The 15,130-nt window shown below is 46.1% G+C and overlaps 1 protein-coding gene across 2 annotated transcripts in view; it reads right to left on the bottom strand.

The window, feature by feature from the left end:
* Window positions 1-357: 357 nt before the first annotated feature.
* Window positions 358-15,130, bottom strand: part of TMEM233 (transmembrane protein 233) — a 33,265-nt gene continuing 18,492 nt past the window's right edge. The window contains exons 2-3 of one of the 2 annotated variants that reach the window (XM_084868398.1): window positions 11,111-11,247; window positions 358-2,216 (exon numbers count right to left, since the gene is read on the bottom strand). In XM_084868398.1, coding sequence (XP_084724524.1) covers window positions 2,210-2,216; window positions 11,111-11,247 — 144 coding nt within the window. In that variant the 3' untranslated portion in view covers window positions 358-2,209. Of the gene's footprint in view, window positions 2,217-11,106; window positions 11,248-15,130 lie in introns of both variants that reach the window. The other variant, XM_084868399.1, reaches the window with a different exon arrangement.

The following is a 15,130-nucleotide window of genomic DNA, read 5'->3' as shown; positions in this document are numbered from 1 at the left end:
TCCTTTTTCTGTCTGTGCTTTTTGGAGTGGAGGCCCCGGAGAAGACCATCACCCCGCTTTGTCACTATGCAAACTCTCTGCCAGGCTGGGGGGGGGGGGGGGGGCGCACACAGCAAAATCAGGACCCGTCCCCCACCCCCATCCCAGGGAGCTCTCTCAGTGACTTTACTGGATCCCCATTTTTCAATGCCTCCTAGAAGGGCCTTTCAGGCCATAAGTAGTTCCAGTTGATACCTGTTTGGCCCGCCCCTGGCCTCTCTGTGGTCTCTCCTACAGACTGAGGCTGCTACCCATGAGCCCATTCTGGTTACGGGAGTCTCTTGGGACCCCAAGAAAACACATTTGCACACCGTGGTAAACAGGCTTACTTAAAACCATTTTTTATTCTGCCTCTCAGCAACACCTTGCATTTGATTTGGGTAAAAGATCAGGGAGCCAAACACGAACCAACAAAAACCACGATGTCAGAAACAGAAACGAGGATCCAATCTCCGGGACTGGCGCACGGATCTCCGTGTGCTGAGGCTTCGTGACCCTGATTCAGCGTCCCCCTGGGCCAAGTGACAGGCGGGACCCAGAGCCCGTCAAAGTCTACCTTTTGCGGGGGTCCGGGATTTTAACGATGCCTGAGAGTCACAATAATCTAGGAACAACACTTAGCATTTCTCTCCGGGGCATTCGCCTGTTATGCCAATTCATTCTCATAAGAACACTGAGGAGCGTAGGCAGGTGTTCTCCCGTTTCTCCAGGAGAGGAAATTTCACGGAGAGGCGGAGAGACTTGCCTAACATCAGTTTGCATCGTCAGCCAGGGACACACGTGGAACCCACGTGTTCTGACTCTGCCTCATGTTCACTCAGAATAAGCTGCCTTTTCTCTTAGGAAAGAAAGTTTATTATCACCGTGTCGCCAATATTAGTTCTTGAACTCATTTTTGCCTTAAGGTACATGTCACCTGTTGTGTTAATCACTAGATATTTGCTGAGCCCACTCATTTTTCAAGTAAATTTATTTGAACAGAAATGATATATCAAATCCCTAGGAGGAAGGCGTACATGGAAGATAGTTAATAAACACAATGACCACAACATCAAGTATTAAGTTCTGTCTTGACAGAAGACTTTGAACCTGAGACCTGCTCTTTCTTTCCTGAGACAGGAAAGGAGCCAACGTTTCAGAAAGGGGGTAAGGACCCATGAGCCGGAAACAGAGACTGAAAAAGGATAGAAAGGGGAAATGCTCTCTGGGATTCCGCGGCATTTACTGTTGTGTCTATAAATGACTTAAAAATTGTGGCCCGCCAGTGGTATGCCTCGCACCCTGCGGAACACGGGGCTAGCGTGTTCTGGCAGGCGGAATAATGGCGCCATCAAACGGGTACAATCACACCTAAAGGGCTTACATTTGACAGAAAAGAAATACAATGGGCGGCATTTCCAGGAGGCATCCAGGAAAATCAAAGATCTTGCCTGAGATTTGCAAAAAACAAACACCCCCCCCCCAAAACAAACAAACAAACAAAAACAGAGAGTTTGGAAAAAAAGCACATTCCATAAACATAGCCAGTTTATTCCCAAGACTGGGATGGGGAAGGTGCTCGTGTACCTATTATTGTACGTTCTCATCTGTTGGAGTGGAGAGTGAGGTCCAGGTCAAGTGGACAGCGGTGGATGCGAGCAAGAAAGGGGCCTTTAGGAAAACTGGGCCCAGACCGAAGGCCAGAGGCTCCTGTGTTTGTGTCTCTGATGAGGGAGGAGCTACTGAAGATTGAAGCGAAGCTACATGTAAAAATAAAAGGAAAAAATGCGCACACTCGGCTCTGTGAGACAACGGTAAACATGCTGCAAATGTTTGTACTTGACATTGAAAATAACAGCCATTGCTCATTCCCTCCACCCTCCCACAAAGTAATGGGATTTCCTGAGGCTCATCTCTGGAGAAGAGGAATGGACACAATGGCTTTTGCTAAACTGAAACAGTGAGACTTGATTAAAAAAATAAAATAAAAACCAATGGCTGGCGGATCTGGCTGTGCTGCTTGGTTTTCCTACACTTTGGACTTTAAAAGTTCATTTGCCAGGGACCTGCCTCTGGAGAGTCCTGGAGGAAAAGATCTCACAGTCGGAAGGCAGGATCCATTCCTCAGAAACTCCGCTGGGGTGTGTGTGGATGAGGTCCAACCTCCATGCGAGGGGCGGCGGCCGGCCGCTCAGGATCTGTGTGGTGCAAACAGACAGAGTGAGAAGGAGAGGAGGAGCCGGGCCACCCTTCTCGCCCAGGGCGTCCTTTTTGATTAAACAGTGCTGACGCGGACTAGCAGAACCACATGCTTTGGAGTCTGAGCACCTTAGAGAAACAGATTATGTTTGGAAACGTATTTTATTTTACCCGGGGTTCATGCAACTCCCCCCAAAAAAACCCAACCATAAATGGTACAGATGCAGCAAAATGCCTTGTGAGCATTTCTGAATCTCATTCTCCTTAAGGGTTACTAACACTGTTAGCATTTGGCATGCTGGTTCCAGAAATTTTTCTCTGCATTAAACCCATAAATATGCACTTAGAAATTCATCTTGTGGGTGTGTTTACATAAATGGGATCATGTCATGCCTGTGTGTATAACTCATTCATTCAGCCAGTCAGTGTTTACAGCCAGTCAGTGTTTACAGCCAGCAGTGCTCTAGGCGCTGCTATAATACCACCAACAGCTATAGAGTGAGGACCTGGGCCCCGCACTGTGCTTTACACAGTTTAATCTTCACAGCCCTATGAGATAGGCACTGTTTTTGTTTTTGTTTTCAAATATATTTTTATTGATTTCAGAGAGGAAGGGAAAGAAAGAGAGAGATAGAAACATCAATGATGAGAGAGAATCATTGATTGGCTGCCTCCTGCACACCTCACACTGGGGATCGAGCTTGCAAATCGGACATGTACCTTGACCAGGAATGGAACCGTGACCACCTGGTTGATAGGTCGACCACTAAGCCATGCCGGCTGGATGATGGCACTGTATTATCCCCATTTCATAGATGAGAGAACTGAGGCACAGATTGGTTAAAAGGGCACATGTCTACTTTGAGGCAGCACCTGGATTTAAACCCCAACAGTCTACCTTCAAAGTAAGCTCCCAGAAGTGTTATGTTCTATTATTACAGGCAATGGCGGGAATGAGAATGTTCCTGGAGTTTTCATTTCAGCAGTAGGAAACACCATAAAAGCACATCTCTCTCTATATATAAGCCTAAACAACCAAAAGACCTAACGACCGGTCAACCGATTGCTATGATGTTCACTGACCACCAGGGGGCAGATGCTCAATGCTGGGGCTGCCCCCTGGTGGTCAGTGTGCTTTCACAGTGAAAGTGCTGCTCAGCTGACCATCAGGCGCCAGACTTCAGGCTCATGGCTGGTGAGCGCAGCTGTGGCTGCTCGAGCCTCTTCCACCTCTGTGGCAGCGCTACTGAGGGGAGGCTGTGGTAAGCCAGGATAAACCGGAGTGTTGCCCAGCCTGGACTCTGGTTCCTCCCTGGCTGTCTGCTGCTTTCACACTGCTACACCCCATGGGGATGTTGGACTGCTGATTCCGGTGCAGGCCAGGCTGAAGGGCCCCACAGGTGCATGAATCTGTGCACCAGGCCTCTAGTGACTATATGTTGGTACATAAATACATCTGAAATAGTATAGTAAACATATAAATATATAAGTAAATGTGTACATATAATTTCTGAGGGGGTGACACTAGGAAGAAAGGTAAACCTGGACAAAGGGACAGAGAGAAGAAGGGTGGGCTGTGGGCACTGTTTTGGCAAAGTTGGTCAGGGCTAGCCTCTCTGCTAAGGTAACATATGAGCAAGTATCTGAAAGAAAAAGCCATGTGGACTTCAGGAGGAAGAAAATCCTAGGCAGAGGGATCGGCAAAGTGCAAAGGCCCTGTGGCAGGAGCATATTTGTGTTGCTCCACCAAGACAGGAATTCGATGTTGCTGACGTGGAGGAGTGAGAGGAGAGTGCTTGGTGAAGGAGAGCATGTGGAGCCTTATAAAGCCAAGCAAGGGAGATTTCCATGTCTGAATTGTAGGGTGTATTCTATCCTACAGATAAACCCATTGCCTCTGTAACCATTTCACACTGGCGGACATTAGGTTGCTTCAAGGTTTCCACTATTTCAAACAGCACTGCAATGAACATCGTTGGTTCTCACCCTGGCTGCACCTTAGAATAATCCCGAGTGCCCTGACATTTACCAGTGTCCGGCCCTGTCACTGGAGATTCTAAGCTAACTGGTACAGGGAGGGCTCTGAGCGTTGGTATTTTTTAAAGCACCCCAGAAGGTCCTAAGGGAAAAGAACAAGCCTTTTTGTGCACCTGTCTCTCGGGTGGATACTGAGAAGTAGAATTGCAGGGTGGGAGAGCACGTGGGTTTCAAAGTTTAATAGACACACCCAAATGGACCCCCCCAAAGCCTGTCCAGGCTCACTCTTCCACCTACAGTGGAGTATCCAGTTCTTCACACTCACCAACCTTGATATTATCTGTCTTTTTAATTGCTTCAATCTGGCGGACAAAGGAAATAGAGTATTCTATTGTTGCTTTAGCTTGTGTTTCCCTGGTTACCAGTGAGGGTGAACATCTTTTTCATGTTTATTCTGATTTCTTTGTCCATGTCCTCCCGTTTACATCCTTTTCAAAGCAAAAATCTTTCCATTGTTAGTGATGATTTGTCTTTACCTCAATTTATCTAAACCAACAAAGAGAAGCCCTCCTGACCTTCTTTTTCATCATAAATCACAGCAGTTCTCTGAAGACATATCTGTGTAAAACAACTCGCAGAAAGCCTTACTCCAGCCGGTAGCATAGGGAAAAAGATGGATTTGCTTTTGTGTTTTTTGAAAAAGGCCAATTTCTTGTGCACCTTGATATATACGCTTACTTCCAATCCTGATGCAATTAGGAACGGACTCATTCCAGACTGTTCATAAGACAGAGCGATATCCAGTTCAGAATGGTCACTGTCTGCTAATTCTGTGCCTGCCGATGGGAGGCAGGTATTTTGTTTAGAAGTCAACTTCTTCCTTAAGGGAAACCTGGACTCACGAAGGCTCTTCTTTCTAATAATGACAAGCATTTCTGACACAGTAGGGCGTGCCTGGCTCTCGAGACACCTACAAGACCACCAGAGGTGTAAGTTCAGTGGAACTGCATTATATGGGTTTAACTTATGGCATACCAACGGTTCATATTGCTCCGGAAGACAGCAGTCACGGCTTAAATGAAGCTGGAGACTCTGACCACCCCTGGCTCAGTGCTCAGGAACGTGGACGGGGACATGACTCCTGAGCCTTCAGTGTGAGCTCGGAGAGTGATCCCAGTGATGTTCAACCCAAGGAACAGCATCTGTTCCAGCCCTGGAGGAAACACTGGCTCTGACAGACTGAGCAGGACATGGTGTGTGAGACTCTGACAGGGTGCCCCCCTCTGGATGCTTCCAAGATCAACTCTGATTATAAAAGCTCACCTTGTGCCCCGACGTTATAACCCAGTCCCTGCGTAAGATGAAGCTCCACCACTTGCCATTTGTCATCCTTGTGGTAGACAACACCTGTCTCCCTCACACACAAGCTTTGTCACGGTCAACTGGCTTTGCCGCTAAGGAAGTTCCACTGAAAACCAGATATGTGACCATGAGCCTGACTACGAGGAGAGAGAGAAGAGGAAACTTGGGAAGTGGGTACACTTTCTAGAGAGGATAGAAAGCTTCTACCAGGTATCTTAGGAATGTAAAAATGTCCTGTTTTGCCTGGCTGGTGTGGCTCAGTGGTTGAGCATCGACCCATGAACCAAGAGGTCACTGGTTCAATTCCCGGTCAGGGCACACGCCGGGTTGCAGGCTCAGTTCTTGGTAGGAGGAATGTAGGAGGCAGCTGATTGATGATGTTTCTATCTCTATATCCCTCTCCCTTCCTCTCTCTCTCTAAAAAAAAAAAAAAAAAAAAAAAAAAAATCAATAAAAACATATTAAGAACATTTAAAAAAAAATTCTGTTTTCGCCAGGCCAGCATGGCTCAGGGGTTGAGTGTTGACCTATGAACCAGGAGGTCATGGTTAGATTCCTGATCAGGGCACATAACCCTTTGGGCTCAACCTACAGGGGGGAGTGCAGGAGGCAGCCAATCAATGCTTCTCTCTCATCATTGATGTTTCTATTTCTCCTCCCTTCCTTTCTGAAATCAATAAAGATATGTTAATAAAAAATAAAATATCCTGTTTTGTGGCATATGTGCACACAGGTAAAACCCTAGAAAAATGGGGCTTTTAGAATACTTAGAACCATATTTGGGGGATGATGAGCTTATGATAATGAATATTTCAGGGAGGCCCAGGTTCTTGATCGGGGCCCAGCAATCTGCATTTTCCCAAGCAGTCCAGCTGAATCTGTCGCAGGTGGCTCTGAGGCTTTGAGAAACATGATTGGAGTCACCCAACCTTGCTTTAATCCTCAAGGCATCAGCTGAAAGTCAAAGCCTGCGGACATGTGACTGTGGCCAGGGACTCGAACGATTAGGATTGATAAATAGCTGTCTGCAGTATTTAAATGCTTCACCTCTGCTTTCCACTCTCCCTAGCAGCCTGAGAGCAATGATTGTATGACTTTGAGAGATTGCAAGTTTCTGATTCCATTTGGAAAACCTGCAACATGAAGGTCTGATTTGTATGAAAGACAAACAAGCATTTTTAATGCGCAGTGCGGCGTTCCTGGCCGTCTTTTGTCAGCACAGCGCTCTGTCAAAAACAGTGGAATATTTCAGTTCAGTGATTCCCAGCTCTGATGGATCTGATGCCACAAAACTGTCCTACCTGGCTCCACAAACACCACGTGGCTTACAGAGGTACCCTGTAAAATCAGAATGGGGAGACCTTTTTATGAGTTTGGGTAAAGGCTATGCTGACCTGAGTCTATTCCAAGAAAATAAACTACCTGGAGTTTTGATCATTTGGGGGAGAAAAGATTGGATACAGTTTTCTTGATAAAGATAAAACAATTTTTTTTTTAAAAGGCAGGGACTTTTGAGATTAGTTACAGTTTTATTGATAATGGATACAGAATAATTTTTTAAAAGGCAGGACTGAACCATTTAAAAAAAGGCAATAGCCTACTTCAGACAGTTTATAAAGGAGACTTGGAGAACTCATATATTCAAGGCTCTTTGTCTTGTCTCTGGGCTGGACAGCCTTAACGTGGGGTTTTCCCAGCCCCTCCCTGGAAGTCCTGGCTGCCGTTTCAGATCCTCACAAAAGAGCCTCCCTCGGGCACATCTCCTAGGCAGTAACCTGACTCCCCGCCTTAGATGCACCACATTAGGAGGATGAGTTTGCTGATGTAATGAAAACTGACCGCTCTGTTAATGACTGGCAGTGGTTAGCGCCACCTTCCTTTTGCCTTTGGGAGGGAGGACAAGTGCCAGGTTTTAGCAAAAACTGTTCTGGCCACCAGCATCTGGGTTCCTGGCTGGCTGTTGGGGGCTGGAGAATGCAGACCCCCGGGCCTCACTACTGACATAGCGAGTTGGATGGAATCCATCGGCGTGGGGCTTGGATGCCAACTCCCCCTGAGCCTCCTCAGGAAACTCGGAGGCAGCCCAGGGTTTGGGAACCTGTGGGCTGTAATTTTCCGAATTGCCATTCAGTCCTCCCTAAGGCTGGGAGATTTTATTTCAAAGGATGAGAAATCGGCTTTGTTGTTGGACTTAACAGAAGATAGAATCAATTCCATTCCCTAGTATCTTACACGCACGCAAGCACGCGTGCACACACACACACACACACATGTGCACGCATGAGCCTTTCAATTCGAGTTGCTCCATGGGTTCTAATTCTGGAAGACATTTTTGAGTTCTTGGTTCACATGGAGGGAAAGGTGTCTATTGAAAAGGATCCTGACCTTACAGACAGGGAAGTGATTCTATCCTCACTCTGTAGACAGGGAAATGAAGGCACAGAAAGTTTAATAACTTGCCAGGGTGGTATGTGTGGCAGAGCTAGGATCTGAATCCTGGTAAAACGGTGCAGAAGTCCATGTTCTCACCTCTGTGCACACTGCCTCTTAGGAGGCAGGAGCAGAGAAGGGACTCCCGCTCACAGTGTAGGACTATTAACAGAGCCTCAGTCACAAGCGTATACACACCACTGCCGTGTCTTCAGGTAGAAATATTTATGTTAAAGATGGACAAAGTCCCCCAAAGGAAGACTTCCGGGCCCCTTATAAAACTTCTTGGGTGGGGTCTAAAGGGCAAACTGAAATTCGAAATGCAAATTGTCCACCAGAGACTGTAAAGTAGATAATCTCCAGGTTGCTGCTGTGGTGGTTGTATGTTTTTGGTTTGTCTTTTTTTTTTTTTTGACCCTCACAATGTTTTTAAGCAATGTGAATTGACCGTCAGCATTTAAAAGCCAGGAGATTTGAAACGAAAACCCAGCTTTCCAATGTCTTTGGGAAAATGGGCCCCATGGAGTCTGCATCTAAGTGGTAACAATTAGCTGGAGCAGAGTGGTGGTTGCTCCCTTCAAATGGAGCTCTCTAATTCGCCCCAGTCCCCACCACTCCCTATTGTCCCACAGCCAGGCTGCTTCATTCATGTATGTTCCTTGCCTAACTCCTAACGTCTTTTGATTTTCTTTCCCGGGCTCTGACCCATCACGTGTAGTTTCGTAGGTGGAAGCCCCACCTACCAGCCTCATGGAAAACAATCCCGGAGGGAGCTGCAGGGCCAGTGCCGTCCATTGGCCTTTGTCACTGAGCGTACTGGAAGGCACATGCTGGCTTAGAGGCTGTGTGGTGTTGTGGCTAAGAACACAGCTTTCAGAGCCAGATATTCCAGGTTTAAACCCTGTCGTTACCAATCACTAGCTGTGAGACATCAGGCAAATCTTTGATTTCTTCCCTTCTCTGAGCCTCAATTTCTTCACCTGTGAAACAGGGATAATAATGCCTCATAGGGTTTCTCTGAAGAGTCACTGAGGATTAATTCACGTAAAGGCTTGGAGCAGTCCCTGGTGTGTGAGTGTCAGCCACTATGACAACCCACTCAACGCGGGCACGGGTCTGGGCAGTATGTATTTTCCAAAGTCTCTAGGAGCTAAGCCAGGACTTGGCCTTGTTCTCTCAGAACACACACCATCCTTTGAGTTTGCTCATGAGTTCAAAGCCTTGAACTCGATTTAGTGGCATCTTAAATTCTCAGATGCTCTCCCAGTCATGGTAACAATAGTAATGTCAGGATTAATAAATGGTTTGTATTTTTTGTGCACCAACTAAGGAACAGCACCTTGTTATACACATTTTGTGGATCCTCTAGTTCAGCGTTTTTCAACCGCTGTTCTGCGGCACACTAGTGTGCCGCGAGAAGTTGCCTGGTGTGCCGTAGGTGAAGAATTTTATAATTTTTCACTATTTTGTTTACTTAATATTTCATAATAAAGTAATTATAAAATACTTTCTTTGTGTTTATTTGATTCCTATTCAAGAGAATTACTTTATATATAGTCAATATAGGCACAGAGTTAAATTTTTTAACATTTTCTAATGGTGGTGTGCCTCGTGATTTTTTTCATGAAACAAGTGTGCCTTTGCCCAAAAAAGGTTGAAAAACACTAGTTCACCTTCACAATAGCTGTTAAATGGGTACTACCTTCATTCGCATTACACAGAGGAAGAAACAGGTTTAGGGACATTACGCAGATGGCTGTCCTAGTAACCCCACATTCGATGGCACCAGACTTCCTGGTTGCACATCCCCCCTCTGCTCCTAACTTCCTATGAAACTTTCAGCCATTTGCCTCACGTCTGTTCCCTCTTTGCCCAAAGCCCTCCATTCTTTCCTTTGTGACACTTCCTGTTTTGACATCTCCTCCTCCGTGCAGATGCCCTGATTGCTCCTCGGTCTGGCTTGTACCATAGGAAGTTTACTAGGCCATTGGCTGCCAAGGGTGGGCTGGCTGATCCGGCAGGCTCAAGGGTGTCCTCACTCACCTGTTGACCCCTTCCTGAAATTCAGCCAAAGAGGCCGACCTACTCAGCTCCTGGTAAATGGCATGGGAATAACTGTGCTGCTCTGGCCGTGAAGCTAAAGAATTTCCCAGAGTTCTTATCTGCCTTTCCAGGAGTTGTACAGGGAGTCAGTGATGGATTGGGCATCTCATTTCTGAGTCTTGGTTGTCCGTCACATGACCTTACCCTCTGATGGAAAAGGTCATTGATTCTAGCAGATGGAGCCCAACTCAGCTGATCAGAGAAATCTGAATAAATTTTCCCAAATCCAGAAAGAAACACCAACAGCATCCATCTCCTTATGAGGTGAGAGCTCGCTGGCAGTAACAAAAGCATGTGGTGAACCTTCTGCCCTTTAAGAACATTTTGGCTAGTTTAGTGCAATACCATGTTGGAACACACTGAGTCGATCCTAGGGTCAGGCAGAACAAATAATAATCCCAGGTATCCCATTTACTCTCCCGCAGTCCTGCTTTTTTACGGTTAGGTGGGACGGGGTGCTTTGGTTTAGCCAGCTGTGAGTCTAAGTGACAGTCGCCACTCCAGGGCTGAGGCAGTGGAAACCCAGGTGGGATTCTCTGGTCTTCTCTCCCCTGAGGAGGCCTCATATTTTAGATCAGAGGTTGGAAAACTATGGTCCACAGGCCAACAACCTGTTTTGTAAATAAAGTTTTATTGAGCACAGCCATGCCCATTCATATCATAGATGGCTGCTTTTGTGCTAAAATGGCGAGAGTTCAGTAGTTGGGACTGAGATGGTGATAGAGGCCATATGGCCTTCAAGGCCTGAAACATTTACTATCTGGCCTTCTAGTGGAAACCTTTGTTGACCTCTGTTCTAAATAGAGCAGCAATGTTGTGCTGGAGCTTTGGATAGCACGGGGCCTCGAATGATCCTGTGGAGGAGAGACCCTTCCCAGACCTCCCATGTAACCACAGCGAAGAAAAAAATGAAAATGCTTTTGTTTGCGATTGTCTGTTACCAGAGAATAACCTAACCCAGCCTAACGGATCCCGACGGGCATTCTTCTACACCGGGAGGGATTCCAAAGGGCCTACTTACTTCCATGCGAAGTGGACCGCACAAGAAACACCGATGATGAGAAGGCCGATGATGATGGAGGCGATGGCCACCCACTTGGCATTCCTCCCAAGCCGCCTGGAGCCTTCCACGTCTCCGTTGTTGTAGCTGTTCAGAGACTGGGGGACACAAGGGAAGAGCAAGTGATGACAGACAACCGACAAGGAAAGACATGTGCTTCTCCGGCTGGTCTGAGCAGGCAGCATGTAACCACCTTCCCCAGGAAGCCTTCCCTGAACTCCCAGACTGGCTAACTCCCCTTCTCAGTTTCCTGATTGCTCCCATCTTACCGTAGCACATGAACATGACTGATTTGGCCTCTCCCATGAGAGTATAAGTGCTGTGTGGGCAGAGACCATTATCTTGTTCAAGTGCCCACTGCAATCGTTGTCATGGAGAAGATGCTTGATAAATATTTGTATAATGAAAGAATAAATGGGTATACTGTCTCACCCACTCGAACAGGGGTTTGCAAACTGTGGTCCATGGGCCACCTTCATCCTGCTGTTTTATAAATAAAGTTTTATTGGCACACAGCCACATTCATTTGTTTACTCTTGTCAATGGCTGCTTTCGTGTTACAGTGACAGCGTTGGGTAGCTGGGACAGAGACCTAAGGCCTAAAAGGGCTAAAATATTTATTTGGTCTATGATGGAAAAAGCCCCTGCGCTAGAAGGTTGATCCATGATGTCAGGGACTTGGGCTGAACTGTTCACCTCTATGCCCAAGTCAAGCTGTCATTCACCTGGCACCTACTCTTATAGCCTTCCCGGATGTTAAAATATCGAAATGTTTCTGAATTGTCTGGTAAATAGAAGCTACCCATCCAATGTCCCAACCACCCTGGCCTCTCCCCTGAATCCCCCTGACCTCATTGTGGTCCAGCAATTTAAGGGTTACACCTGGGCCCAGCAGAGCACCTTGTCTGATTCTGTGCCACTGTCTATTAATATTTTAAATACTGCCCATTGTAGGAGCTTAAGAAATATTGGCTGAATGAATACTAGGTGTATTCATTAATGCAGATTTTTTTCAATAGATGGAGTTACACATATGTTGATATACACTGAGTGGCCAGATTATTATGCATTCAGAGATCATCATAATCTGATGTGTGTGTGTGTGTGTATACACATACACACTCACATATACACACACACACACACACACATATGTATACACACACTTACACACACACACACACACACACATCCTATCTAATAAAAGAGCAATATGCAGATTGATCATCACTCCAACACACAAGATGGCTGCCCCCATGTGGTCAAAGATCCTGCCCCCATGTGGACACAGGGTGGCCACCACAAGATAGCCAGCAGGGGAGGGCAATTGGGAGGCACCAAGCCTGCAAGGGAGGGCAGTTGGGGGCAGTCGGACATCCCTTGAGGGGTCCCAGATTGGAGAGGGTACAGGCTGGGCTGAGGGACTCACCCTCCCTGTGCACGAATTTTGTGCATCAGGCCTCTAGTATATATATATATATATATGTATTAGAGGACTGGTGCATGAATTCGTGCATGGGTGGGGTCTGGCCAGCCTGACTAGAGGGAGGGGACATGGGTGGTTGGCTGACCTGCCTGCTTGGTTGAACTCCTGGTTGAGGGGACAATTTGCATATTAGCTTTTTATTATATAGGATATACACTGAGTGGCCAGATTATTATGCATCCAGAGATCATAATAATCTTGCCACTCAGTGTATATGCGATTTGATATGTATGCTATTTTGTTGTATTGACAGCAAGCTTCAAAACTTCATGTCAAATTTGCTGAAGATGTTAACATCATAGATAATTTTACTTAAAAAATGTCGGATTTCGTACCAAAAAAAGAGCATTTGCAGGAAGTTTTAATTAACTATTTTATTTTGAAGAAAAGTGCTGCTGAAAGTTATTGTATACTTCAGGAAGCTTATGGTGAACAAGCTCCATTTCAAGATACTTGTAAACACTTTAAAAGTGATGATTTTGATGTGAAAGACAAAGAATGTCCAGGTCAACCAAAAAAGTTTGAAGACCAATAATTACAAGCATTATTGGATGAAGATGTGTGTCATACTAAAAAACAACTTGCAGAAAGATTAAACAATTTCCGATTGTTTACAAGCAATGGAAAATACATCAAAGGAAGGAAAATTGATGCCACATCAACTGAATGAAAGGCAAATGGAAAACCAAAAAGTCATCAGTAAAATGTTGCTTCAAAGGCATGAAAGAAAGTCTTTTTTGCATCATATTATGACTGGTGATGAAAGTGGATTTATTTTGAAAATCCCAAATGCACAAAATTATGGGTTGATCCAGGTCAACCATCAACATTGACTGCAAGACCAAATCGTTTCAGAAAGAAGACAATGCTCTGTGTTTGTGGGATCAAGAAGGTGTGGGAAGGTGTATTATGAACTTCTAAAACCCAGGTGAAACCATTTATACTGATTGCTATCGACAACAGATAACAATTTGAACCACGCTTTAATCGTGAAATGACCAGAATGTGCCAGGAGATACGGCAAAGTAATTTTGCTTCATGATGATGCCCCATCACACACTTCAAAAACCAGTTAAAGATATTTTAAAAGATCTTGCCTGGGAAGTATTAACCCACCCGCTATGTTCACCAGACCTTGCTCCTTCAGATGACCACTTGTTCCGGTGGATGGCACACGCACTTTCTGAGCAGCACTTAAAAACGTACAAAGAAGTGGAAAATCGGGTCTCTAAATGGTTTGCCTCAAAACAAGAAAAGTTCTATTGGGACGGTATCCACAAATTACCTGAAAGATGGGGGAAATGTGTAGCTAGCGATAGACATTACTTTGACTAAAGCACTTTTGATGTTTCTCTTGAAATTATTGTGTTTTCTTTGATTATACAATCTGCATTATTAACCGGTACATCTAGTATGTCTGTTTCCTACAGAATGTGGTTCACTTGAGGGCATATTAGAATCTAGCCCTGAGAATGCTTGCTGCTGAGCCGAAGGCCCAATGCCATTCCTCTCTCTTACAGTAAGCCTCTATCATAACTCCCATTGTGAGAATCCCCCCAAAGTTGTGCGGCAGCCCAAATACCGGAAACATGCATCTAAGTTATAGACAGAGGGACTCCATCAGTGCCATGAACTAGTTTTCAGTGGGAACCTCACGACCTCATCCTGAAATCACAGCACTTGAGTGATAATCACTCCTCTTCCTGAACTATTAAGTGGGGGAGGGTTAGGCATTATGTAGTCAATTACAAGCCAGAGAAACACCCAGTATGCCACAGGGCTTTCTGCTTCCGGAAGCTTCCATTAATTCTTGGATCCAGGCCACCTTAGTCAGCAACAGGCCAGGGGACTCGGCAATGAAAAGGACTTGCTTTCAGCCCTTTGTGGGAATGGGATAACCAGAGTCTCAGTGACGCCATGGACCGCCAGCATGGTGAGTTTCAGATTTCCAAGTCCTGAACCCTGGTGTTTTCAACCCTGGGTGCTCATGAGAAATACCTAGTTGTTGTTATTGTTATCTTAACTAGAGGCCCAGCACATGAAATTTGTGCATGGGGGTGTATGTGTCCCTCAGCCCAGCCTGCAACCTTTTCAATCTGGGACCACTTGAGGGATGTCAGACTGCCCATTTACAGTCTAAATGGGTAGTCTGACATCCCTCTCAATATCCAGGACTGCTGGCTCCCAACTGCTCACCTGCCTGCCTGACTGATTACCCTTAACTGCTTCTGCCTGCCATCCTGATCACCCCTAACCACTCCCCTGCCAGCATGATCGACACCTAACTGCTCCCCTTTTGGCCTGATTGCCCCTAACTTCCTTCCCCTGTAGACCCAGTCACCTCTTACTGCCCTCCCTTGCCAGCCCGGTCACCCCCAACTGCCTATCCTGCAGGCCTGGTCCCCCCCACAACTACTCTTCCCTGCAAGCTTGGTCACCTCCAACTGCCCTCCTCTGCTGGCTTGGTCACCCCTAACCACCCTCCCTTGCTGTCC

The sequence above is a fragment of the Pipistrellus hanaki genome (assembly GCF_964339955.1).
Source record: "Pipistrellus hanaki genome assembly, chromosome: 19".
Classification (NCBI taxonomy): domain Eukaryota; kingdom Metazoa; phylum Chordata; class Mammalia; order Chiroptera; family Vespertilionidae; genus Pipistrellus; species Pipistrellus hanaki.
The sequence above is the reverse complement of the archived record's forward strand: the minus strand, read 5'-3'. Positions and strand labels throughout refer to the sequence as shown.